The sequence below is a fragment of the Aulonocara stuartgranti genome, assembly GCF_965226115.1.
Source record: "Aulonocara stuartgranti genome assembly, chromosome: 3".
Taxonomy (NCBI): domain Eukaryota; kingdom Metazoa; phylum Chordata; class Actinopteri; order Cichliformes; family Cichlidae; genus Aulonocara; species Aulonocara stuartgranti.
Window position 1 is genome coordinate 30,814,649 of NC_138941.1, and position 27,744 is coordinate 30,842,392.

General features: G+C 40.8%; 2 protein-coding genes across 5 annotated transcripts; one reads left to right on the forward strand and one right to left on the reverse strand.

Annotated features, from left to right (window-relative positions):
• Nucleotides 1-4: 4 nt before the first annotated feature.
• batf2 (basic leucine zipper ATF-like transcription factor 2) lies at nucleotides 5-27,409 on the forward strand. Of its 4 annotated transcripts, XR_014275252.1 has the most exons (13): nucleotides 43-110; nucleotides 4,591-4,713; nucleotides 5,283-5,316; nucleotides 5,590-5,620; nucleotides 5,982-6,029; nucleotides 6,219-6,255; nucleotides 6,519-6,565; nucleotides 6,803-6,852; nucleotides 7,049-7,103; nucleotides 7,453-7,496; nucleotides 8,011-8,049; nucleotides 8,249-8,331; nucleotides 8,529-8,695. XR_014275252.1 is itself a non-coding variant. In XM_082526023.1 (3 exons), exons 1-3 carry the CDS (start codon nucleotides 99-101, stop codon nucleotides 24,637-24,639), a joined length of 1,197 nt encoding a protein of 398 aa, XP_082382149.1. In that variant the 5' UTR covers nucleotides 5-98; the 3' UTR covers nucleotides 24,640-27,409. The 4 variants fall into 4 exon arrangements, 2 of the variants coding, with proteins under 2 accessions (XP_082382149.1, XP_082382148.1); XR_014275253.1 differs by lacking the exon at nucleotides 4,591-4,713 and having other exon boundaries at nucleotides 53-110; XM_082526023.1 differs by lacking the exons at nucleotides 4,591-4,713; nucleotides 5,283-5,316; nucleotides 5,590-5,620; ... (7 more) ...; nucleotides 8,249-8,331; nucleotides 8,529-8,695 and adding exons at nucleotides 19,589-19,708; nucleotides 23,575-27,409 and having other exon boundaries at nucleotides 5-110.
• Nucleotides 9,079-11,407, reverse strand: arl2 (ADP-ribosylation factor-like 2). Its single transcript, XM_082526024.1, has 5 exons — nucleotides 11,127-11,407; nucleotides 10,729-10,839; nucleotides 9,991-10,153; nucleotides 9,492-9,572; nucleotides 9,079-9,403 (listed from the first exon to the last, which is right to left on the reverse strand). The coding sequence occupies exons 1-5, from the start codon at nucleotides 11,189-11,191 to the stop codon at nucleotides 9,269-9,271; spliced, it is 555 nt and encodes a 184-aa protein (XP_082382150.1). The 5' UTR covers nucleotides 11,192-11,407; the 3' UTR covers nucleotides 9,079-9,268.
• Nucleotides 27,410-27,744: the final 335 nt, after the last annotated feature.

Genomic DNA, 27,744 nt, shown 5'->3' on the forward strand with positions numbered 1-27,744 from the left:
CAGAAGGAAGAGCGCAGGGCAAGCTAGCAGACAGAAGTGGACCTCCCCACCCTCATTCAGATCTGGCGTTTGGAATTATTTTGGTTTTCATGTGACGTATGACCCTGAAGGTAAGCGAGTCATGGACTAAAGTAAAACAGTATGTTGGATGTGCCATGCAATGCTCAATTACATGGGTGGGAGCTAGTGTGTTAGCGCAGTTAGCTCGTTAACGTGTTGGCCGTCTAGCCCCTCTGTATAGGGTAGCTCGTTAACATTTGCCATGTTGTGGCGTTAAGGTTATTTCAACGAGATTAACCTGAAAGCACTAGTGGGAACACAACGAATATGACTGCACATTTACACCGACATCATCCTAGTGCAAAGACAAAAACAACAAGCATGCTACTAACTTTAGCCGAGTCATTTAGACAGCTGTTAGCACAGGATTCTCCTTATGGAGACCTGATATGTTTAATATGCTGCTGAGAATATAGCCCAGAAGAAGCGGATAGTATAGCTTTTATTTTGGAAAGAGACATTTCTCTGTAATAAACTCTCTTTTCCAAAGATGAGTGATTCCTCAATCAGATACAGGGCTCGCAATATCGCTAGCCCGACGTCCCGGGGCTATCTCTGCCCTTCCTGTCGGGCTATTGTAGGAAGGAAAAATATATGTCAATGCTTTTGCATTCTTTCAGAAATGTAGCTGGGTAATTATGTCATTGGGTGAGCCACTGTCAATATGTGACATATTGAAATCGTGTTTGAATTTGCGCTTGTTTTTTTGCTTTCACTTTGCAATCGCGCGAACTGTGTATAGAGAGCGACAGCACTGATCTGTGAGTGATGATAATTTGTGCACCAATTCCTCTGACATCGTCTTATTAATTGTTAGCTTACTATGCAAACATGACAAGTGAAATCTCCCGCAGCTTAAACATGTGAGAGGTTGATCGCGCAGAGAATCGCTGAGCTTATGTGAGTGCGGCAGGATATATATTTGACTACGATGACCTGGATGACTGAGAACCTTCACAGACAGATATATATTTTAGTTCTGCTGAGCCAAATAAGACAGGTCAGGGTGAAGAAGTGACAGCCAAAGAAAAGCTTACCACAAAACGGAGAAGTTATGACAAATCAGACTATAAGGCAAAAAGAAAGTGCAGCTTTATGGTTTCATGGACAAAAGAATTTCTGTGGCTGCAATATGACGAGCTAAATAACAACACGCACAAGGGTTAGGGTTAAATTTAAAAACTGTACTTTTGTGTTAAAATATATATTTATAATTTTAATAAATGACAAATTAAAAAGGCATGAACATTTTTTTTTGTATCGAAAAAATATCGAACCGTGACACCAAAGTATCGAACCGAACCGAACCGTGAATTTTGTGTATCGTTGCACCCCTAATATATATATATATATATATATATATATATATATATATATATATATATATATATATATATATATATATATATACACACACACACACACACACACACACACATGTATACACACACACATACATATATATACATATATATATGGGCATACAGGGAACGCCATAACCAAGTGTCCAGCATAGTATACAGAAACATCTGTGCCGAGTATGACCTAGAAGTCCCGAGGTCAAAATGGGAGACGCCCCCTAGGGTGGTGGAGAATGGCCGAGCTAAGATCCTTCCAGATACGGACACAATGGTGGTAGCTAACCAACCGTACACAGTGGCGTTAGACAAGCAGAGGAAGACGGCCATAGTGGTAGACGTAGCGATACCGAATGACAACAACATCAGGAAGAAGGAACACGCGAAGCTTGAGAAATACCAAGGGCTCAGAGAAGAGCTTGAGAAGATGTGGCGAGTGGCTCCAGCAGATCCCAGGAACAACATCGGCGAGCTCTGTCCAGAAGAGCGCATATATATATAAATTTAAAAAACATACACTTTAAAAAAATTAAAGGAAATGAACACTTTAGATCTCAGTGGGAACAAATCATGCAGATCTATACTGATATGGACTGGGTAATGTGCTGGGAAATAAAGGATCCCACATTGATAGAAATGAAAATGATCAACCTACAGAGAACCTACAGCTCCAAAGACACCTTAAAAATCAAGTTAACAAATTATGCAGCAGCTCAAAATGATACTCAGTAGTTTGTGTAGCCCCCACGTGCTTGTATGCATGTCTCAGATTGTTGGAGCATGCTCCTAATGAGACAGTCTGGTCTCCTGGTCAATCTCCTTCCAGATCTGAACCAGGGCATCACTGAGCTCCAACTCAAACATAAAGAGCTGCCCACAGTGGGTGAACCTGTGAGAAAGGGAGTGTGAGTTTCCACCAAGTAATGTGTTTGGTTCTTACAGGTCGAGTCAGTGAGCATTTCTGTTGCTCCTCTGAAGGTCAGGCGGTCTAAACTGAAGTCTGAGCCATGGCTGAACGACATCACTCGGGCTGCTCGAAGAGAGCGCAGAAAAGCAGAACGCAAGTGGGAAAAAGACAAACTACAAGTGTCTTATGATATCTTAAGAGATAGCTGGCATAAATATCAGAAAATTGTTAAGAACCAGAAATCTGCCTATTTTGCAGGTGTTATTAACGACAACTGCCATAAGCCCCGTCTCTTATTTAGTATTTTAAACTCTGTTCTTAACCCTCCCCAATCCAACTGTACAGAAGCTTCTGCTGAAACTTGTGAAGCTTTTTTAAATTTCTTTGTTTTTCTTTAATAGATTTTATCTATTAGAGCACATATTTTACCCCCTTCTTATGACCCTTCTGTTATTTTTAGCCTTTAGCATTTTTTAGCCATTTTGAACCTGTGTCTCTGTCTTATCTGGGTAAAATTGTCACCCAAATCAAGTCTGGTTCTCCCAGGGATGTCCTTCCCCCTCGTTTTTTTAAAGAAGTTTGGGACACTATTGGACCTTATATTCAAAGGCTTATAAACAGCAGCCTGACTTTAGGCGATGTACCTGTAATTTTTAAACAGGCAGTGGTCCAGCCTCTGCTGAAACACCCTGGCTTGGATGGCTCCTTCAAAAGCTGCTCTGGTTACCATGGAACGTACTGTTTCAGGTTGGATTCATCATTTGCTGTCACTATCAGGTTATTTTGCCCTCACACATGAGCTGCTGGCTGGCAGGAAGTATCAGAAACACGTTGTTCATGTTGTGGTAGCACTTCATACTTCATCCAAGCACTGTGTGCTCCAGATCGATGGCTGGACGGTGTTTCATTTTCTGCCTTAAAAAAAAAAAACACAGAGAGAGAGAGATAAAACCATGTTTTTTTTTTTTACACTTTGGAGAATCCGAGCATAATAAGCGAGACATTTGGACATTATCTCTTCATGGGGACAAGTCAAGACTAGAGAGGGGAATGAGAGATGATAAGTAAAAAAAATCATTCCTAATTTAAGGTTGTGTTCAAATCTTGAACTCAGTGAAAAGAAATCACTCCAGTAAATGAACAATGTTTAGTTTGCAATAGTCATACCCAGATCCTGATCTCGCCCACTGCTGGAATGGAGGATATTTACATGAAAGAATAACACTGTGGAGGGTGGAAGAGTAGAAAATCACGTGTTCTGAGTCAAAATTGCTTTTGCATTATTTGGCTACGCAGGTATTACTGATAGTAAAGTGCTTCGCTGTTTAAATATATGTTATGCTTTAGCTGGATAATTCTTTTCTGTCTTGTCTGATGTAGAAATTGGATTTCCCCCGCACACACACTCACTAAGGTCTGTAAAATCTGCAGCCTGTTTCTGTGTCTTTGCTGCCATCTGGTGGAGGTAAAAATGGCGCTCAATCTTAGCGGAAGTGACGTAGTAAAATCCACTCTCTGTAGGCTTTCTCCAGCTACATGCTGAGAGCGATGTTCTTGCGTTAAAAATACAGAGTTTAGGTTGTGTACAAAAGACTCTATCCAGTTTAATTCACCCATAGCTGAATACAGATGAGAGGTTTTTTTTGTTTTTTTTAAATGAACTTTATTTATCACATTTTAGACATACAGTCAAGTAAAACAGGAATCACATAAAATATGACATTGTGGTAGTACAATGAGGAACAGAGAGAGGGACAAGGACAGTGAGACAAAAGTGAGTACAAAAAATAAAATAAATTAAGGGGAACATAAATAAACAAACTTTGCAAGAGCCAAAATCAAGTTAGCAGTTTCAATCGGTTATAGATGTTAACAGTCTTGAGAGCCTTAGTGTTTTTTGATGAGTTGATTGTCCTTATATATTGTGCAAGTTCCATTTTTAATACAAGACGTTCAGGCTTTCTGCCGAGGACTTTGCTTTTGTGTATATGAAATTTTGCCAAAAATAAAACCAAATTTATAAAGAAGAAAGCATCATTGTCCTTGTCTTTAAAATTATAATAGCCAAAGATAACATCCTTATAGTATAGTTGAAGATTAGGGAGAACAGAGTCAGTAATAAACTTGTGGAAATCCTTCCAGAATTTACACGTAAATTTACAAGACCAAAACCAATGAGAAACTGTTTCAGGTTGTCCTTGACAGAAGGTACAATTTACATTTATTTCAGCCATAAATTTGGACAAATATTGTTTGGTAATACAGATGAGAGTCAAGATAAGCGTTAGCCACTCGGTGACGTTTGCCGGTGGGCGGAGTCCAACAGGCGGGACATAAAAACGAGATGCACCGCGCTCTTCTTCCACTTCCTTCGATGTTCTGGCAGAGGTAAGATTTGTGCAACACTTAGCCGCTTTAGTTCAGTTGCAGAGTTTATCCACTAACTGGATGATTTTAAAGAAAGAAACTGCTGTAGTGATGCTGCAGTTTCACGTTAGTTCACGTCTCATTTTCAGCCATTTTAAACGCTGCGTGGTGTTTTTGCTAGAAGTTTCTCTTCATTGAGCACCGACCAGATTTTAGCGTAATCTTCAACCATCCACCAGCAGAATTTAAACATTTCGACTGAAATTTCTGTCAATACTAATAAAAATATGTTCTTTACCTGATGCATCCAGTATTGAGACTTAAACGTAAAGCAGGCTTGCATTTTAATGGCTTCAGAAGTGACCGCACGGCAACTAACAGCGTCTCTAAATGATGAAACTTTTCACAGACCTGTCCTGAATGGCAGTGATTGCACTCTTTTTATTCTGATTTGAGACGCTGTTAAACTCAGTTTTCATACTGTTTCACGCGAACAGTAGCACGTTAAATTTTAGCGGTCACGTGGTAAACGGCATGGCTAGCTGGTTGCTAGCTGCAGCATGCTAACGCGTTCTTTCTTTTCTTTCCAGATGTGGAGCTGCTGGAAACGTGCTTCCTGCACAGGTAATGTCTGTTTACAGATTCGCTTTATTGCATTATAAGATGGAGAGTAGGGTCATGTAACCGTATTAAATGGCATAACGTGAAAGGTCATGCTACTGTGATGACCTGTTTGAACTCTCTCACTGAATAAAAACGCTGAAGACAGCATTTCAAACACTGAGTAGCATGAAGGAATCACCACTGATCGTCTCGTGCTTCTTCTTTTACAACTCTCTAACGGCGCCATCTTTTTTTTTTTTTTTCTTTTTTTTTTTTCTCCTCGTCTGGTTTCAGGCATGGCCTGTGAGGACACTTCCTACATCAGGTAATTAGAAAAGGCTCCGAGTGCTTCAGATTTTAATCTGGATTAGGAATTTAAATGATCTCTCTCAGTGGCTCTGCAGTTAAACATCTGTGTGGCTATAAATGAGCATGTTGTGCTGCGGTGATGAGTCTTGGAACTCTCTCTTACTGAATCAGCGTTTTGAAGAAGCTTCTTTACCAGATTCTGAGCAGCATGTAGGCTCCAACCTGATTGTGCTGTAATGGCTCTTAAAACACTTTTATAAGACGATGACTGTGGTTTAAAGTTAAGGGCAGTGATTGAATTGACAAATCTCTAGTTCTAATTTCTTGAGGGCTTAAATACAGATCTCATTAACAAAGATTTATTTTTTTCTGTGTAGGTCCTCTGATGTGAACCCCGCAGTGTTCAGAGTGGCTTAAATTCAGAGGTCAGTTAAGATTTTCTGCCGTTGTTAAAATTCCACAGTAGGGTTTTAAGCATGATGATTACCATTAATGACAAGCATATGCCTGATTAATGTGATGTCAACCTTTAATCTGATTACCCTTTAATTTAGGCTAACAAACATGTAAATGTTAGTTATTGCAAATGATTAACAGTCGTATTTCTTTGCTAGGCTAAAGTTTCAGAAGGAAGTGATGCCAAATCCGCATGTAAGTATTAAGCTTTAATTTTTTCAGGTTAATGTGAAATTCTAGAAATTGAATCTGAAATGCTAAATTAATTTATTGGTTCCATAATGTGAGGCATTTCTGACTGTTTGAAAGGATGAAATGGGTTAGCACCCATCAAACACCTGGACGACATATGTCACATGGCAGTTTGTCACCAAAGCCCTGATCAAACATGCACGTCCTTAATGGCACAAGAAGTAGTCCCTGCTTTTTTTTTATTAACGGCCCAACTTCTCCTTTAGGGACTTCCACCAAATGCTTGGGGGAAGGCAGTCGAGAAAGTTTCAAGGTAAGGATTTAAGACTTGAATATTCTTTCTGTTGAGCTTGTTGTGCAGAGACGTTTCATCTGCAGCGCAGTTTCAGTGATGATGATACTTAGCTCACTTTGACCCGATGTGAAACGACACGAACGTCTGAGCAACTGCAGCTTTTCACTTTGAAGGATTTCTATAATCTGTGTATTTTATTTGTCATAATACAATCTGCATGGCCACTTGAGTGATGTAAATGATTTCTGTTGTCAGGTGACTTGATGACTGCTTCAGCAGCTCCATGGAGGCTTTCCGGTTTGAAGGTATGTTTAATAAAAAAAAAAAATCTGCAGTTTTAAATATTCAGACCTGCTGAAAATGATGAGAGAAATTTTGGAATCTCGTTCGTCTGAACTGCTGTTGATAAAATTTAAATCTGAAGTCAGTGACGGTCCACAGGAAACACTGTGAGACTTGAACCTCCTTTCTGTACCTTGACTTGATGCAATCATTTTACAGGTAGCTGAAGTTTGGACTCCAGATGCTGCCATCACCATCCCAGCTGTTTGTCCAGGTGGGTGAACTCTGTAGCTTCGTTTTAGTGCTCATCTAGACATCTTTATGTAGGAGGCTTAGAGCTTGATGGACTCTAAACTTTTATTTAGACTGATGGGTGTCACTCAAGTTTCCTGTATGATGATACTTGCACACGTCTTACGCCTCGTGTCAATGCCAGACCTGAAAAGGTGAACCCACTGGTGTTGCCTTGGCAATAAGGGGATGACCTGTTGGGGTTACCAACAGTCTGAATGGAAACATACTGGAATTGTGAATCATCTGATGTTTATCTGCACGGGAACAAACCTGTAGCCTAACGTCATTGTGAGCAAACGTTGCTAATGTAACTTTGTGTCGTCCTTCAGGACAGAGCTGCCTGTCAAATCTGTGAGCTGGACGCAAGCCCTAGGTAGGTGCTGTGCATGTTAACATCAACAGAAAAGTGATCATAGTGAAAATAAAGGATGAATGATTCTGGTATTAAGGTCTAAAACTGTGCAGTCATGCTTCCTGTCTGATAAGACTGTGAAAGCCCTGGATCTTGACTTTAGTACTGCTGGGTTTGTGCAAATGATGACATGACAACACAGTCAAAGAGGGGGTTGACTCTACCCCCTCCAACTCAGTTGGTCTCCCCTCCTGTTGGCCTAGCATGGTGCTGAGAACCCTGACTGTTACCCCTCCAGGTGTAAGGTGACCTGCTGGTGCTCTGATGGAGAAGGAGTGCTGACCAAGGCATGGCTGAAAAGAAACCTTCTGATCACATCCCAGAAATGTCATATTTAAACTTCTTTGACACTTTATAACACAGTGGCTTTGAATGCTGCTTTATAGATTTGCTTCACTAAAGTGTTAATGTCAGTCTGACAATTTCCCCAAAAGAGCTTCAGCAGGATACTTAATACTTGTCTGTCTTTAAACAGCTTTAAACACCAGATCGTCGGTTCAGTCAGTTCATGCTGGTGAGTACAAACTCTGCTTCTGTTTTAACAGCATGCAGCAGCTTAATGTCCAGTTAAACATTAAACAGAAGTGATGAGGTTGTTTTACCGCCCCAGTCTGAAGATTCGTGACTGATTGGTATACTCTGATCTCAGCAGCTAAAATGTGTTCTCAGTCACTCCACAAGCAGACTCTACTAACACATTTCATCTATTGCAGGTTTCTTGTTTGAGGCAATGGAGTCATGTGGTCTGTGTCCAGCACCTCATGTCATGAGACTGACATTGCGCACAGTCATGATGGTGAGTAACCAGTTTAAACTGGAAAAGTTACTTAATTAGGCAACGGTTTAGTGTTAAGCAGAAGTGATGAGGTTGTTTTACCGCCCCAGTCTGAAGATTCATGACTGATTGGTATACTCTGATTTAAAACAGACTTAATCATAACATGAGTGTTCCTGCCCTCCATGTTTCTAAGTGTTTGTTTTTAAACTTTGCAGATTGGAGGGTACGTGCCACATCGTGACGATCTCCTGTGTGCTGCCACCAAGATGACTGCAGTTTGAACTACACTGGAATTGTGTGGACAGCTGTGATAATGTTTACATTTGTGGGGTTCTGTCACTTAAAATTTGCAGTAACAAAACAATAAAGTGTTTAAAATTTAGCAGACTAAGCAGTTTTATTTCAAGTGTGACTGTGGGGAGACTCGATAAACCAGAACATTTTAATAGTGCAAGTTTTTAGAATGTCAGGTTTCTGGCTTAAAGGGATAACACAGGGTGCTTTGTGTTGTAGCACAAATTAAATCAAACCTAAATGCTAACTGTCAAAGAATTAGCTTGAGGCTGATCGATGAGATGACAAATTATGCAGAACTGGCCTGTGCAAGAATGGTGGAAAGCACCAAATTTTTCTCTGTAGGAGCTTGTGATACAACCAGAATTTGCAAAGAATTGCATGTCAAAGAGAACTTTAGACTACATAAGAACAAGCATAACAAGTTGTCTGCAAGAATCAAGTGTGGATGTTGTAAGAAGGCAACTGCAGTGTTTTGCCACAAGAATGGATGAACTTTTATTACTGGGTTCATACAAGTAAACTATGGTAAGTCTCCTTTAAATCAGTGCAAACCCAGGACTGCTGGGTAAATCCTTACTTGATGGGACAAGTATAAAAGCATTCAGTCACTAAAGGCGGCAGGTCATGAACAGAGACCAGCTGGTCTGCAGTTAAACATTCAGTCAGCAGTGAAGATCCTCGCAGCGATGTCATCTAATAACCAGTCCACGCCAGCTAACAAGTTCTCTCCTGTTACTGCACTGCAACCAATAATACACCAGTGATGACTTTTGATGTTATCCAGGGCCAGCGCCTGCAGAAGAACAAAGTGTCAGCATCCACCGTGATATATGCAACTATATCATTGCTGAAATGCAGTGTCAAGTGGGTGCAGAGCTCACCTCTCGTATTGCCTCTTTGGACAGAGCTCCTGGTAAATCCTGTTTGTTGGCAAAAACCAGCAGCGTTGCACCAGCTAACCTCTGCAAAGAACGGAGCGCAGCTTATTTAAAAATAGCATAACGTGTTCATACTGAAATCAAATATTTTGACTCTAGCTTTTAGGGGTCCATGGAGGCCAGTGTGAGTTGCCCAGTTTTGAAAATATCTTAAAAGATATAGAAAGTCCAGACAACTCAGAAAAACGATTAAAGATTTGCTTTCTATTAAAGATAAATGGATACTTCTGATTGGTTTGGGCAAAATATTCCTTTTAAATGACAGGTGGAATACCAGGGTTAAGGCTGGTATTCAGGACTAGTGAGTGTCACATTTTTACACACCTACCCTTCTGGTCTAACGGTTACTGCAAACCTATTGCGTTTACTCTTTTATCCTTTAAAAAACAAAACAACCAATATGAAGGATTCTGTCACTCCACTGTGTGTCATTCTCATATACCTCCTCCAGGAGGAGTGCGCTGAGCTCCTGTCTGCAGTCTTCCAGTCTGAGTCTGTCTGCGCTGTCCACCACCCACACCAGCCCATCTGTGCTCTCAAAGTAGTTCCTCCAGTAGGAGCGCAGTGACTTCTGACCGCCTACGTCCCAAATATTCAGTTTAAACCTGGAAACACAAGGAGTGGGAGGCATGAATGGAAATGTACAGACTGAGCTAGAAAAAAAAAAAAAACAGGTCTAAAGAATACTTTTGTACATTAACACAGGAGGTTTTCAGCTACTTTTAAGTACCGTACGAACCACAAGTTGGCAAGCAGCCTGAGAGCGAAGTGCTCTGATATAGTCCCATTTGGTTTTATGGTAAGATGGGGCCTGATTATTTAAGAGATGAAGGATTTTAACTTTGATTCTGGATTTAACAGGCTGACACACAGAAATAAAAGCCAAATCAAAAGGCGCCACAGGCGGAAGGAAATAGAGGCAAATAGATCTGAAGGGATAAAGCATTTCCTGTGACTTTTATTCCTTTATTACACTGAAGCTTCATTTATTATTTGTCATGGTTTTCACACAAGACAATACACAATACCTACTTTCATATTCATATAGGCACATTTTAATTTTAGATTATTATATCGAACATCTTTGAAATTTTTCCTTGACTAGATTAGTTTTTTTTAAAGAAACATGGGTGTCAAAGCAACGTGCGTGTGCGCGTGTTTGAGCCAGTGCGCGCGTTACCCTTTGTGCTCCAGCGTTTTGATGTTGAAGCCCAGTGTGGGAGAGATGGTGCTGACGTCCTCCCCGTTGAATTTTTTCAAGATGGTCGTCTTCCCCGCGTTGTCCAGACCTCTGCACGCGCCAGGTTAAAGACAACTCACACACCTGAGAGGTTTTAATCGATTAATCAGCGTCTCGTATATTTACTAGAATACGTGTAACAGCTAGCATAGCAAGAAGGATGAATCCGCACAGAGGGAAAAATAAAGAGAAAGGCGTTATCCGGCATCTTTATCTAACGACACAGACACACAGAGAAGCTTGCGGGTTCTTATTTGATACATGTATAGTTATAATAAACCAAGTGCACGAATGCCACTTTGTTTTCAGCCTAGCCAAACCTGTCACAGAAAGGATACAGCATCAGCAGCCTCATCTCGCGCTCCTTCTGTTTCATCTTCTTCAAAATTGTTAGTAAACCCATCGTGACGCTGCCCCGTTTAACTGTTATACTGTAATAAATGTATGTTATAATTTTAAAGTTTAGTATGATAATGTTCGGCTCTCGTAAGCAGCATTGCAACTCAGGAAGAAGCCAGAGTGTTAATCCCGCCCCATGTAGCCACCGATTGGCTTGTTTTGCAGCAAGAGAACGTGGATTGGTTGCTTTCAACTTCCGGCGCCGGCAGATTGGTCAGTGTGCATATTTAAGGTGTGGCCGGGCTGTGGAGGCCAGAGAACTACTGTGATGGTTTGCGGCAGCGCCTACTTGTGTCTGTTGTGGAAATTACACATTTGAGTCGGTTTGGGGAATGTTCTAATTTTCAAAATATAAAATGTTAACGATCTTGTGAAAATGAAAACAAGCATCAGAAATGTGAACATTTTTACATTTAGGAGTTATAAACGAGTCAGCTATTTTTACCACAGTTTTCAACCACTGAATCCACTTTACAGATTTTTGCAAATATTTCTTAGGCGCTTCTTTTCTAACTTTTAACAAAATACACTGGAAAAATTGCAATGACACCTTTTTGTGAATTATGTGATAAATGTGATTTATTAATAAATATTAATAAATCTAATTAAAAATCGAATTAATCTAAGTTAATGTACAGAGAACCAAAGAAAATAAATACAGTTCAGGCTCTGTAGTCCAAAGCTTTACCATACCAGCTCTTTCCCTCTTCTTCTTATTCTTCTTAAAAAATAAATTAAAACAAAAACATAGTTTCTTAAACTGTAAAGTAAAATCTGAGTTGTTTCATATTTTTTTCTTGCGTGATTTACTTAAGATAACAAAACAATTTAAATTAACAACATTTTTATGTGGGAATTAAACAAGTCAGTTAATCTAAATGTAAAATATGAATTTGTTTAGAGAAAACATATATTTAAGTAAGATGTGACATTTCTAACAATAATTGGTCTAAAATAACTCATTTAATCTATTTACATTAAGTAAAACATATTATTATAAATAGCTCTCCCTCACAGGGAGCTGGTGTGGATGTGGTCAAATGTCATTGTATGCAAATACTTCTGCAGCGGTGCCTTCACAAGATGGTGAAAATCAAGATTTTTTTGTGGATATTTGTGATTGATAGTGATGCTGTTTTTCACACTCTGTACTTCTGCAGCGTTCCTAAGCAGTCAGCTTATTTTAGAACAGTTTTCACTTTCACTACTGACTTTAATTACTCTTCTCTGGCCCCGGTGGCACCACTGTCCGGCAGCCTCGCCTATGTCAGTGCGCCCCAGGGTGGCTGTGACTACAATGTAGCTTGCCATCACCAGCGTGTGAATGGGTGGATGACTGGTTGTGTAAAGCGCTTTGGGGTCCTTAGGGACTAGTAAAAGCGCTATACAAATACAGGCCATTTACCATTTCTCTCCAGAGCATACCGCCACCTGCTCCCTGCTTTCATTACAGATTATAATGTCATGTGCAAACATAAGAGTTGCTGGAGACTTCTGGCTCCTCATCTGTCAACCTGCCCATCATCACTGCAAACAAGAAGGGGCAAGATGGTAATCCTATCCCCTGGCTCACTGTCCTCATACATGTCCTGCACCACCCTCCTGACTTCCTGATACAGCACCACTGTTCCTCTCGTCTGACCTATCCTATATTTTCTCTCGATCCTTAAGAACACAGTGCAACTCCTTCTGACCTTCTCTAAACTCCTCCATCAACACTGTCAAAGCAAACAACACCTCTGTAGTGCTCTTACTCTCCATACTGCTGCTCACTGATCGTCACCTCTGTTCTTAACCTAGCTTCAGCAACTCTTCAGCACATCTTTCCTGTAGCTTTATGGTATGGCTCATCAGCTTTATCTCTCTGTAGTTACTACAGCTTTGCACATTACCATTTTCTTCTAAATCAGTAGCTACACTTCTCCACATGTACATTACTAGTCAAAAGTTTGGACACCTTCTCATTTAATCTTTTTTCTTTATTTTCATGACTATTTACATTGTAGATTCTCACTGAAGGCATCAACTTGTGTAGTGAACACAAAAGTGTGAAATAACTCAAAACATGTTTTTCAAAATAGCATCCCCTTGCTTTGATTACTGCTTTGCACACTCTTGGCATTGTCTCTATGAGCTTCATGAGGTCGTCACCTGAAATGGTTTTCTAACAGTCTTGAAGAAGTTCCCAGAGATGCTGAGCACTTTTTTGCCTTTTGCCTTCACTCTGAGGTCCATCTCATCCCAAACCATCCATTGGGTTTAGGTCAGGTGACTGTGGAAGCCAGGCCATCTGGTGCAGACCTCCATCACTCTGCTTCTTGGTCAAATAGCCCTTACACAGCCTGAAGGTGTGTTTTGGGGTCATTGTCCTGTTGAGAAATAAATGATGGTCCAACTAAAGGCAAACCCGATAGGATGGCATGTTGCTGCAGGATGCTGTGGTAGCCATGCTGGTTCAGTGTGCCTTCAGCTTTCAGTAAATGCCCAACATTGTCACCAGCAAAGCATCTTCACCTTCCTTCTCCATGCTTCACGGTGGGAACCATGAACGTAGAGACCATCTATTCACCTTTTCTGTATTGCACAAAGAAACAGCAAGTGGAACCAAACATCTCAAATTTGGACTCATCAGACCAAAGCACAGATGTCCACCGGTCTAATGTTCATTCCTTTTAGACCCCATTCCTACAAAACTGCTCAAAGAAGTCCTGCCATTAATTAATTCTTCGATCTTAAATATGATCAACCTATCTCTAATGATCGGCTATGTACCACAGGCCTTCAAGCTAGCTGTAGTTAAACCTCAAAAAGCCATCTCTAGACCCAGCAGTCTTAGCTAATTATAGGCCAATCTCCAACCTTCCTTTCATATCAAAAATCCTTGAAAGAGTAGTTGTCAAACAGCTAACTGATCATCTGCAGAGGAATGGTTTATTTGAAGAGTTTCAGTCAGGTTTCAGAGCTCATCACAGCACAGAAACAGCTTTAGTGAAGGTTACAAATGATCTTCTTATGGCCTCTGACAGTGGACTCATCTCTGTGCTTGTCCTGCTAGACCTTAGCGCAGCATTCGATACTGTTGACCATAATATCCTATTAGAGCGATTAGAACATGCTGTAGGTATTACAGGTACTGCACTGCAGTGGTTTGTATCATATCTATCTAATAGACTCCAATTTGTACATGTAAATGGAGAGTCCTCTTCACACACTGAGGTTAATTATGGAGTTCCACAGGGTTCAGTGCTAGGACCAATTCTGTTTACATCATACATGCTTCCCTTAGGCAGCATCATTAGAAGACATAGCATACATTTTCACTGCTATGCAGATGACACCCAGCTCTATCTGTCCATGAAGCCAGATAACACACACCAATTAGTTAAACTGCAGGAATGTCTTAAAGACATAAAGACCTGGATGGCCGCTAACTTTCTGCTTCTTAATTCAGACAAAACTGAGGTTATTGTACTCGGCCCTGAAAAGCTTAGAAATATGGTATCTAACCAGATTCTTACTCTGGATGGCATTACCTTGGCCTCCAGTAACACGGTGAGGAACCTTGGAGTCATTTTTGACCAGGATATGTCCTTCAATGCACACATTAAACAAATATGTAAGACTGCTTTCTTCCATTTGCGCAACATCTCTAAAATTAGAAATATCCTGTCTCAGAGTGACGCTGAAAAACTAGTTCATGCATTTATTACTTCCAGGCTGGACGACTGTAATTCATTATTATCAGGATGTCCAAAAAACTCACTGAAAAGCCTTCAGCTAATCCAAAATGCTGCAGCAAGAGTCCTGACAGGGACTAGAAAGAGAGAGCATATTTCTCCTGTTTTGGCTTCGCTTCATTGGCTTCAAGTCCAGAATTGAATTCAAAATCCTGCTCCTCACATACAAGGTCTGAAATAATCAGGCCCCATCTTATCTTAATGACCTTGTAGTACCATATCACCCTATTAGAGCACTTCGCTCTCGCTCTGCAGGCCTACTTGTTGTTCCTAGAGTATTTAAAAGTAGGATGGGAGGCAGAGCCTTCAGTTTTCAGGCCCCTCTTCTGTGGAACCAGCTTCCAGTTTGGATTCAGGAGACAGACACTATCTACTTTCAAGATTAGGCTTAAAACTTTCCTTTTTGCTAAAGCATATAGTTAGGGCTGGACCAGGTGACCCTGAATCCTCCCTTAGTTATGCTGCAATAGACGTAGGCTGCCGGGGATTCCCATGATGCATTGAGTTTTTCCTTTCAGTCACCTTTCTCACTCACTATGTATTAACAGACCTCTCTGCATTGAATCATATCTGTTATTAACCTCTGTCTCTCTTCCACAGCATGTCTTTTATCCTGTCTTCCTTCTCTCACCCCAACCGGTCGCAGCAGATGGCCGCCCCTCCCTGAGCCTGGTTCTGCCGGAGGTTTCTTCCTGTTAAAAGGGAGTTTTTCCTTCCCACTGTCGCCAAAGTGCTTGCTCATAGGGGGTCATATGATTGTTGGGTTTTTCTCTTTATCTATGAAGCGCCTTGAGGCGACTTTTGTTGTGATTTGGCGCTATATAAATAAAATTGAATTGAATTGAATTGAATCCTTCTGTATCCTCGCCCAAACAAATCTCTTCTGCTTGTTGCTTTTCTTTGGAGTTGTTTCTTAGCAGCTATTTGACCATAAAGGCCTGATTCGTGCAGTCTGATCATTTGATGTAGAGATGTGTCTATGATGTTATCTGGGCTCTAATCTGAGGCTGCTGACTCAGATGAATTTTTCCTCAGTAGCAGAGATGACTCTTAGTCTTCCTTTCCTGGGCGGTCCTCGTGTGAGCCAGTTTCACCAGAGCGATTGATGGTTTTTGTAACTCCACTTTGGGACACATTCAAATTTTGACTGACTTAGATTCAGATCTTAAAGAAATTACAGACTATCGTTTCACTTATGCGATTGGTTGCCGTAAAATGAATTCTAACAGTTGTCAAATAAGACAGTCAGCTGTGTACCATCCTGACTTCTGCACAGTACAACTGATGGTCCCAACCCCGCATTAAGAAGGCAAGAAATTCCACAAATGAACCCTGACAAGGCAGACCTGTGATAGAAAAAACATTTGTCAACAAAGAAAAGCGTGGCTACTTTCAAGAATCTAAAATATAAAACATATTTAGAGCTTTTTATCAATGTTTTCTTTGCTACATAATTCCATATATCTTGCTTAATAACATTTGATGTATCTACAATATAGAAAGTAGTAAAAATAAAGAAAAACCATTAAATGGAAAGGTGTGTCCAAACCTTTGATTGTGTATGTCATTTGGATGAACCACCTTTGCACTCTTCATTCTCTTCATAGCTGCCCTCACTTCATCCTTTCTTATCCATGTTCCACCCATCTTACTCTCTCTTACATTTTCTACACCCATCAGTTCCTCAAAAGTATTTCTTCCAACTTGTCAACACCCTGACTTGACTCATTAGCACATTTCCAACTCTATCCTTAATCACCCCAACCTGCTGCTCATCCGTTCCAGCTCGATCTCTGTCTAGCCAATTGACAAGTTATTTTCGCCTTCCTTTATTGCCGAGACTCAAATTCAATGCACTCTAAACATTTTTTCTTGCTGTACACTTAGCTTCTCAGTTCTTCATTGCACTTTGTTCATTTCCCACTTTTTTTTTGTCTTTTTCTTTTTTTTTCTAGACTCTTCCTTCAAATGCTTTCCCGTATGTCTTTAATTCGCCACCAACTTTCCCTTTCTAATTTCCTGTCAAGAGGATACACCACCTACCTTGTTGGTACTTTCCCTCACCACTTCAGCTGGAAAACATTTTCACTCTTTAACACCAGGAATAGCAGCATTTGGGGGGTTTTTTGGTTTGTTTTTTTTGTTTTTTTTTTAGGAAAAACCGAATATATCATACAGTGGATGTATTTAGAGCACTTGTCTTGTTCTACATTTTGTCACTTTACAGCCTTACACTAAAAAAAAGGATTACATTAATTTTTCCAATCATAATACCCCATATTTACAAAGTGAGAAAAATGAATGTATTCATTTTGGAATAAGGCTGTAACAATGCAAAAAGTAGAACAAGTGAAGTGCTGTGAACACTTCCCAGATGCGTTGTATTTTAAACTTTCCAGCCCTTCAAGCCCTGCAGTGAGCCGGATTGGATCCCTTGGTGAGTCTGGTCTGGTCCTCGGACCAAATGTTTGACATCTCAGAGATAAAATGTTACATTTCAAATTTGAGACAATAGTGTAAAAAAGTAAATAAGGGCAGCTTCTAATATTAAGCTAAGTTTAAAGGAGAGAAAGAAAATAGAATAGAATGCATTTTATTGTCACTATACACATGTGCAATGACATGCAGACAAAACAAACAAACCCTTCAGCCTACAGGCTGGATCAGGTATCTCTGAAAATCCCATGAGTTAGCCATTTTCTTCTCGGCTTAGAAGACCTGAAGCCATCAGAGCTCAAATGTTTCTGTGGAAAGTTACATCATTTTCTGCCGAGAACTCTTCTAAGCGCTGGCTTGTTTCTGGAGGCTTGGACAGCAATTTCCTGGCAATCCGCTTTAGAAATTCCCTGCACGTGGGGAAGGAGACACCTTAGTCTATATATGGTCAGCAGACCCGAGCGCTTCCTGCCCCTGTGAAACTTTCCCCAGCCATTTAAAATAACGCATTCACGTGCTGTCGGAAATTAGGATTTCACACGTTGGTCTTTTCACAATCCGGACCTTAAAAGTGTGACGCTAACATGTCAGAGATGTTAGCAGAAAAACACGGATTTACTGCGTGACGTGAAGCTGCACAACAATGTGCGCGTGTGAGAGATAAATCGAATGCACTTTGTAAGCACGTGTGGGGAGTGAAACTAACATGCTGCACCTGAAAGCAGCACGCCCACCCCCTCCAGCTTTGCAAGGCAACGGGTCAGTTTAAAATAAAGAGAAACCGAAAGAGAAAGAGAACCGCAGCATCATGTTGCATCATCTGTTGCCAGACCTGCGGAACTCATAAGTCATCAGATAAAGCGACTGAGCGCCTCAGTCAGCGCCACACAGTCACCAAGCAACACATCCGATGTTAGTCTGTAGCACGGCAACAGGTCCCAGCATTACCTGCTCTGTAACCTGCACTCCTGCTCTGTCCTGATATCCCGATAATCGCGTATGAATGGATACGGCTTCCCCTGCTGCACTCATGGTCCAAGACAGGTGAAAGCCTCGTGCTGCCGCAGGCGACCAGCCGACAGGTGAGCCAGTCTGCTGCAGGAGCGTGGGTCAAGATGTCCCCGTTATACATGGACTCCGGGTCCGGGTCCGAGTCCGCCAGCCCCAGCAGTACTGCAGGATCGGTAAGTTCCTCTTTCTCGTCTCTTGACTCGATCATCAAATCCCCGTATTCAGGTCATCCTATGGACCTTTTCACGCTGTTGATGCTAAGAGTAAACTTATGTGATATGAAATTCACACCGATATTGGTTATAATTATGGGCTACAACAGGTATAACACCCATTCACTGTTTATATTGAGTCAGATCCTCTTCTGATTAATGAACCTCTGGCTTTTTTCCTTTTTACACTGTAAATAAAAATGATATATTATTAAAGCTAAAGTTATAATTATTATCATTATTGTATAGTAATATACAGCAATATATAGTAATATATAGTATTAATTATTAGTCATGCTAGTTATAATCATCATCCACTGCCTCTAAAACCACTATTTATCAACTCAGATCCACTTTAAGCCCTCCAAACAGATCTGTTTGTAAAATAAGTGATTTATTTAAATTTCATTTAAATTATTAGTACCTTAATTATCATTATTGTTATTAGTTTTTAAACTGAGTATTGGTCTTCCACCTCTGGTGCCCTGAACCCTCAGTTCACGTCCGGCTCAGGTTATTTACTGCAGTTATCGTGTGTGTGTTTGCAAAGTATACACAGATTGTATATACTGCCTGTAGAACAGTCAGCAACAGCTGTGCTGAGTGAAAATTGAACTCATGAAATGAATGGAAGGTGTAGTCTAATAAAGACCTGAATTATTGTGTGCAATAAAAAGAATCTTCCTTGTTATTTGTCATATGGTTTGTCAGCCCTCGCCTTTGCTTCGCATCACGCGCTGCATCAAAGCACTTCACGTATTATTGACCCGCTTTATTTTGAAGGGCCACACGCACTGTCTCATGTGATTGGTTTGTCTCATGACCTTGTAAGTCATGTTATACCTTTAAAACAAAAACGCGGTATCGAAATGAAATCGATACACGCCCTTTAAAAAGAAGAAAGCCAAAGTCAAAATAGAAGTGCATACTTGAACGCCCACTGTGTCACTGTGCGGTCTAATTAACCCCAGATATTTCTCCTTAATTCTGTTGTTGTTTTGGCAGGAGAGAGAAAGAGGGGGACAACAGATGGGACCCAGAGGGCCAAAAAGACGGGAGAAGAACAGGGATGCAGCGAGGAAGAGCCGCAGAAAACAGACAGAGAGAGCAGATGAACTTCATGAGGTCTGACTCCTTTCCCCCTCTGCTTCCTTGCATTGTCATCCTCTGACTCTGTCACTTTCTGTCTCCTTTTCTCACACAGCCTGTTTGATGAGCAGTGTGTGTATGTGTGCGTGTGCACGCGCGTGCGTATTGTGTAATCTGGCAGCATGCTTGCAGGCGTTTCTTGTAAATAGCCTGCTTTAGGAGAAGGACTTTCACTCCCTCTGCTTTGCCCTCCCTATCAGCCCTCCCTTTCCTGTCTGCCATCCACACACACATATACACACGCACACACACAGACGCATTTGTTTTCAATCTGTACTTGCCTGTCTTTTTTTTTCTCCCCTGGGGGGCGGGTGCAAATTCCACAGGTCAGGGTACACATCCGCACACACGGACACGCTTCCCAGAGCACTCAGTCAGATTTCTAAAGTATCTTTGATGACCGCGTGCTTACACACAAGCCTAACAGCACGTAGCCCTGAAAACTGTTTCAAGGTCATACATGCATTACAGTTATGAAGGGTTATTGTAAAAATGTGGTGTTCAAGATTTCTTACTGTGATTTGAAACCCATCCATTGAAGCAGAAAGTATTCAGGTGGTGGTGTTCTCTAAAATACTGAAATAATGTTAGCTACTAGTTACATGAAGAGCTAAATGGAACTAAGTTATTGTGCATCGTCATATGCTGGTGATTTTGATAAGCAGTGGCACACAGTTGTACATACAGTTAATCTGTTGATGTGCATCTTTAAGCACGGTGGGAATGCCGCATCTTAGCACGCTTCCTGTGTTGCGTTCACTTCGCTGGTCACCTGCTTTGGTTGTTTGTGAGACCTTTAATAGGTTCCTCTTGTCTTATCTTGCTAAACTTTGCACTTCTGTATTCCAGCCAGATTACTTGGCTCATAGTTTTAAAATTTCTCCCATCACATGAGATCTGCAGTTTCGTTTGATAATTTGATAATTATGCTTCATATGTATATATATTTCTGTACAATTTTCTTTAGCCTAGGTCAATTTTTTTCCTAATACTATCTTAAACAAATTTGCCATTTCCAATTCCAAAAAAGTATGAGTGGACATGAGGATGAGCCTAAGCCACAGAGTCCTATTTAACCAACAGGTTGAGTTGTACAAATTCAGGTTTCTGTGCAGTAAAAAGAAGCATTTGTTCTCCTGTCATGTCACTAATCTGATTCGTCCGTCGGTTCACGCTCATAAATGTGTTTAATTACTCTCATTCTGACAAAGAGAAAACAAAACCACCGGTTTGCTGTGCTGCACCCGAGCTCGTGCTCTTTTACTACCACTAAGCTCTATTTTCCTTTTAGATTACATCCTACCTGTTGTAACCTGCTCAATATGTCTGCGTGTACCAAATTTATGAATGGGTGTGCGTGTCTTTTTTTGTGTCGGGAACTCGCACTTTCGCTTTCCCTCTTTCCTTCTCTTTCAGTTCTGCTGCGTGTGTGTGTGCTTCACTTGAAGTTCTGGGAAGTGTCGTTGCCTCAAGCCACTCGAACTTGTTAAAAACTCAAAGTTGTGTCAGCAGCTTACAGTTTAATGGGACGGAGACCGTGACTCACAACTGCATAGCACAGCTCTGACTCTTCTTCAGGGCAACTGTCAAGTTTACACTTTGATGTTAAAAGTAGACGAATGTTAGCTGTGCTGAAGTGACGGCTCATTAGAGTAGATTTGAATGGGTCACAGTTCAAAATAATCCTTAGTTAAATCTTAGGCATATCCCCGGCAGATCCAAGAGTAGAAAAAAAGTCAAAAACAGTGAATTTTATTGTTAAAGACTGAGTTCATTAGTTGTATGTATTTGAAACTATGGCCACCAATGTAACAGTATGTATATAAGACCAGTAAAAAGAGGAAGAGCATCTCAAAAGTGCTTTAAGTTTACCGCTAAATGTAAAGAAAAATGTTGTAAATGCTCCAAAAAGGCTGGTGTAGCTGCTGGTTTCACCCATTCCTTTAAAAGCTCTTCTTTTGTGTAGAGGTTAAAGTGGGATTTGGCAGCTGTGGGAACCTTACTGCTGGGTGAAAATAGTCACTTAGAGACAAGCTGCATATTAATTTTTGAACTCAACAGTAGATTTTGTGTGTGTGTGTGTGTGTGTGTGTGTGCAGGCTCTGCCACCGTAACTTGCACCACAATGACTACTATTTTCATGCAACCTTCACAGTTTTGCAATATATAGATAAAATAGTATGATTAGCAGTAAATCATGTGTAGATTCAAGTACTGCAAGTAAGATTTCCATTTTATCAAATGTCCCTTGCTGAAAAGTTCTTAACTTTGAAAACAGTTTATCATCTTCTTCTCCTGTTCTCTGTTCACTCATATCTTTGAGGCTGTTGTATGCTGACCTCCTTTTTCTTCTGTTCTTAGGAACTACATTTTTTTTGGAAACTAAGCAGATATCTCCATGCTGTCAGCTGAAAGCAGGCTGCAAATGAAATCATTAGTCATTATGCATTAGTCAAATCTGCCAATCACATTTAACTACTCTGTACTTTACTGAATGAGCTGGAATGCTGCTCCGGATTGTTCCGGCCCACTTTAGGCATCGCCTTAAGGCGAAATTGCCTTTCGTCAGTGTTATCACCCTGTGTTTGCTTTGGTTAGTCAGAGATGGCCTCTAGTTTTTATGGAAGACGCTGAGTTGTCTGTGGCAGTAGTGAAATTTGGGAAGAAGTGTGACCTCAGCTAAAAACAGAGAACCTTTGCCTTCATCGTCAAGAAGTTGTGCCTTTTAACGTGTGTTGGTTTTAGAGATGAGGTACAACTTTTACTTTGAAGGTCTTTGTTCTTGTTTGCTTCTTGTTTACGCCGCACTGTTTCAAGTTTATCGGCCGGCTGGTGGTTAGCTAGCGAGTGTTTGCAGGAGTTGGAGCCTTCTGTGCAAACTACCGGCGACTCTGCTAGCAGCCAAAGCCGAAGAGGTGGTCGTGGAATATACATTTATTTTCCCCCTATAGTGAACGGGGGTTACTGAGGGTCATCAGCTGATCTCTAGGCCTAACTTACTGAGGTCTGACTCAGATTTCTTATTATTATCTGCTCTTTGCGACTCGAAGGTTTGAGCAGCAGGTGATGGGGCTTCAGCCACAGTCTGTCCGAGATGACTATATTAGGCATATCCCCGGCAGATCCAAGAGTAGAAAAAAACAGTCAAAAACAGTGAATTTTATTGTTAAAGACTGAGTTCATTAGTTGTATGTATTTGAAACTATGGCCACCAATGTAACAGTATGTATATATGACCACTAAAAAAAGGAAGAGCATCTCGAAAGTGCTTTAAGTTTACCGCTAAATGTAAAGAAAACCGTTGTAAATGCTCCAAAAAGGCACGTTTATTGAGAAAGCTTTTTGCCACATTTCAATTCAAAATTTTCCTAATTGGTCCCATGCATTAGTCTGCACTTATCAGCAAGGAATCACTTTTTGTTCTCTCTCCACCGCCTACCCACTCGTTTCATGCTGATCTTGCAGCACTGTCACTTAGGAGCAATATTTCAGTTCTCCTTTGGGGTTCTGGCGTTGGCCACACTTCATGCCTCTTGTGCTTTCTATTGCTGCACACTCTCGGAGCCTTAAAGGAGCGTCATTAAGATTGTTTCGCTGTGTCGTTTTATTACTGCGCAGCACAGGCTTGGTGTGATATTATGTGGGTGGCATGTGATTGCGTTCATTGTTTGTCCTTTGATGTATGTCTGTAATAAGTTTTTATGGCTGGTGAGCGCCTCAGTTAGGGATAATAAAGATATACCTGACTTTTCTTCTTTACTATTGATCCCTCCGCTTTGTCTTTTTTCCCCCACCCCCTTATTTAATCGCTTCCTATTCCCCTTTGCCCTCTGTCTCCTCAGGAACTCCAGAGTCTTGAGCACTCGAACTCGGCTCTTCATAAGGAGATCGCTGCATTGAAAAAGGAGCTGCACCTGTTAACGACGTCGCTGGAGCGTCACGAACCTTACTGCCGCCTCCCCTCCAGCCTTGCGGGTTCTTCTTCAGCTGACTGTCAGACCAGCTCCAACCATCACGGAATCGCCGAGGCCTCGGACTCCACCGTGGCTGCTTCCTCTGCGCTCCCCTTCTCTCTGACCTCCAGCCTGGGACTTCAGAGCCTTGACTGCGTCAAAAGGAACCATGTCTCTCCTCCAGCTAACACAACATTAGCCTCCTCTGCTCATTCTTCACCTAAGCTCTTCAATTCCTCCTCTTCCTCTTCCTCCAGCCCAGTGACAGTTCCCTATTCAGCATCTTTCACCACATACACAGCTCCGCACTCTTTATTTAGCAAAGAACCTATAATGACCTCAAGCACAACAAATGGTATACCCATCTGTGACGGTCTTATTTCAAACCCCGTTCCCTCCGGTGTGCTCTCCACAGCTGCGCAGCCCACGCTGGAGCAAGACACCCTCTGTGAAATGGGTTACACAGTGGACGGATTTTTTAAGGAGAAAACATCTTTTCTAAATGCTACAGCTGACGCTACACCCCCTTATTCCCATTTAGAGGCTGGAAGTGCGGGTGTAGTAGCACCGGGTTGCGTGCCCCAAATGCCTCCATGTCGCTTTAGTGGAAACCCAAGCAGTTCAGTTTCACCGTCTACTTTTTTACCATCACCTCTTCAAAATCCTCTTCCTCCTTCTCTTTTAGCTCCAGCCGTTTCAGGTTTGGAGCCATCACCCATGCCTTCTTTTTCCTCAAAGCAGAGTTATGATCAAGACAATACATCAAACAGTGTGTCTCTGCTCTCCCTGCTCACTGTCCCCGGTCCACTTGATATATCTCAAGCTACCTCCAGCAGCTTCGATAGGGCTCCGTCTGAACCTCCGCCATTGGCGCCACAACCAGGGGTTCCCTCAAAGGAACTTGAACTTTGTGATTTTTTCGACTGGCTCATAAGTGGGAATAATAACCAGTAGCGCTACAGAAAAGTCATTTTGATTCATGTGTTGTGAGGAGATGACCTCTGGACTCAAGACTGAATGTCTTCTGTCATATTTCATATTCATACCAGATGCTACTTATTTATTGAGCTTTCTGTTACGAAAATGCAGCGATTTCATGATTGAGCTTCCATTTGGTTTGGTCACAGAAAAATTGTCAATCTGAACCCTGCGGTTTCCAGAATGCAACCAGTAGCTGACTAGATTCTCATGTATTTGTACCTCCAGCGTCACAGGTTATCTCATCCTCTCTGAGACTAAAGTAATCTTTATGTCTGCGCTTATTAGTAAGTGGCATAAAACTGCCTCCCGAACTTTGAGGGTCTTTGAGCAGAAATCTCTAATTTCAAGAACGAACGCAATAAATTCCAGTGTCTTTTTCCACAGTCAGTAATCATTTGCAGGCACCGCTCTTTCCTAAATCATGAAAAAGGAGTCAACATGGTGAAACTTGTAACTTTTAATTTTAGATTGGGTGGAGTGGTCCTCTCACTTCCTTGCAACTTCACGGAAAGGTTACCAGAATAAATTTCCTTCTAAGCTGCAATACAAACACAGGGCAGTGCCAAAGTTAACAACACATCCTTACTCACTTTCTTCTTCTTTTTATTTATGTACCTTAATCTTAATTGAAGACACACATTCTCAGCACATATTCTGCTACTGCTGCTAATTGATATTTAAATCTTAAAGTGAAATCAGCCACTTTCATGAAATTGGTACAGTACAGTGGGATCGCTGGCCTTCTAAATTCCCTGTGAGCCACTGTGAAGGGCTGCTTTATTACAAGGTTGCATTAGAATGTAGTGATCCCAGCTATCAGAGCTAATAATCCGGTTGTTCAGTCTGACGTCACTAGCCGTGTCTGGGCCTAAACTCCGCTGCAGGTCCATATATCAAACGATCACTATGGCATTACTGAGAGTTGAAAAACTGTCTAAAGTCTTTCATCTTTAATAAAATGATCAGCGTTCTGCTCTACCAGGTGTAACAATTGAGTTTAACATCCAGGCATCCATGAAAACGGAATTTATGACATTTAACGGAGTTAGAAGTTAGCAGGAAGTTAGCTCGCTAGCTTCTATCTAAATACAATATAGCATGTCCTGACTGCGGGGTTTTGGAAACAAATTAAAACGTACAGCTCTGTTATCACTTCCAACATAAATGAAGACAGAAAACTAAACAGCAGTGACGTTTGTAGGGTTACTGAAGTTGGGCTAGCTGGTATATAATGATGTGCTACGTGACCGCTAGCGACACAGCTATGTTAGCATAATATAAACAAGCTAACTTTTTTTCCACTCGATAAGAGTTAACGTGAGTGTTCTCGGTGGTCAGGAACAAATGTAATCGCATGGCAGGATGCTGTAAAAGGACCAAACTTCAGCCAGGAGAACAACTGAGATAATCCATCCACAATACGAGGTTAGTCATTCATATACTGCTGCATGGGCTGGGCTGTAGTTACATCCTAAGGTTTTAAAAACTGAGCTTAAATAAATGATTAGCGGTAATAAAAGCCGAGGGAGGTCAACAGTGATCACTGACTGTTTTAGGAGCTTTTTGAGATTAAATAGAAGAAAATACAAAACATTAAACATGTTAACAACACAAAAGCCATATTAAACGCAGGCTACTTTAGGCCCGGAAGTAGGATTCGTCGCGTCATCACTTAACGACCGGATGGAGCTAACTCTCTAACAGTGTAGCTCATTGACAATGGTCGAGTCAGATCATGTTTATAACATTTTAAAGTCTTGTATAGGAACGTGTTAGTGTTTGTTTGGTCTGTTTTTTTTGTCACGCACTCTTATGACTTGCTTATACAAGCATGACTTCCATGTAGAAGCACACTATGAGAATAAATAACCTCTTATGTATAACCGTTGACTGGTTAACCCTTCAAAGCCTGAACTGTGAAACGATTACCTAAAAATTCAAACTTTATTGAAAATGGAGTGTTTATTTAACCTTTTAACGACATTTAAACAAAAAAAAATTTAACTATTAATTTGCACCCTGCATATTTTTGCAATTTATCCCTCATAAATGAATCAGAAGGAACATATCTCACTGATGATGTAGACATCAGGATGATGTAAACCCACGAAAACTTTAAAAGGTTGAAGACGGACCTGCAGCTGTTGTTGCTGAAGTTATTCATTTTATGTTTGTTCATAGAGCCCAAAAGGATAATTATAGATGACGTAGAAATAAAAATAATTTCTAGATGTCAAGGGGTGGGTGATGGAGGGTGCACACAAGTATGCTGTGCATGGAGTAATGGTTTTCACCCATTATTTTTCAGGTGGATTGGGAGCAATAATTACCCTGTAATTTTAATTCATTTGTAATTTTAAAAAATCTTTCTATAAATCAGATGCTATATTTGATGCAGCTCTTGCTTTCCATAAAAAATTTAAAATTGTTGGTCCAAACTGACAATTTAACACAATTTATGTTTTAGTACATTTTTTGTGCTCATTTCAAGTGGTTTGACCCTGTGAACCAGGAGGTGGATTAATGTCTTTTAAAGAAACTGCTGCTGAAAAAAGTGTTTTTTCCAAGCGATCCTTTCATTTAATTATTTTTTTTTATTTTATATATTTGCTATTCAGCCTATATGGTATACCTGTATATTTGTGCATATGGCAGTTGTGGGGCTTTGTAGTATTTGTATTTATCATGGATCAAATAATATATTGAACAAGGAAACTAATAATAAAAATTATATTAAAATCGGTTTTATGCTTTTAAAAAAATACTGTCCTGATTGAGTTTTTAAATTTTTTTATTTTATAATACAGTACAATTTTCAAGCAGTTCAGCTCACTCATTCATATGCTGTTACACAACATATGAATATTTGTTTGGGGTCTATTAGCAGAATTATGCAAATTCTGTAATATATAGCTGGATGTGCTTCTTGACACCAGGCAAGGCAGATGACTGCTCGGGGCACCGGGTGCCTGGTAGTGCCCTGAGGGCTGAGAAACCTTAAACTACAGCAGTGGCATCTGGACCTTCAACGGATCCACTTGTTCACAGAAGCCTCGACAGAAATAGTCTCACTGCGAT

Excerpts from the sequence above, each read along its gene's own strand:
- arl2 (XM_082526024.1), bottom strand. The coding sequence starts at position 11,191 with ATGGGTTTACTAACAATTTTGAAGAAGATGAAACAGAAGGAGCGCGAG. Across the intron at positions 10,154-10,728 it reads AAAACGCTGGAGCACAAAGG|GTTTAAACTGAATATTTGGG; the intron begins GTAACGCGCGCA and ends TTGTGTTTCCAG. Across the intron at positions 9,573-9,990 it reads GCGCACTCCTCCTGGAGGAG|AGGTTAGCTGGTGCAACGCT; the intron begins GTATATGAGAAT and ends CGTTCTTTGCAG.
- batf2 (XM_082526022.1), top strand. The coding sequence starts at position 18,476 with ATGTCCCCGTTATACATGGACTCCGGGTCCGGGTCCGAGTCCGCCAGC. Across the intron at positions 18,545-19,588 it reads CCAGCAGTACTGCAGGATCG|GAGAGAGAAAGAGGGGGACA; the intron begins GTAAGTTCCTCT and ends TTGTTTTGGCAG. Across the intron at positions 19,709-23,574 it reads GAGCAGATGAACTTCATGAG|GAACTCCAGAGTCTTGAGCA; the intron begins GTCTGACTCCTT and ends CTGTCTCCTCAG.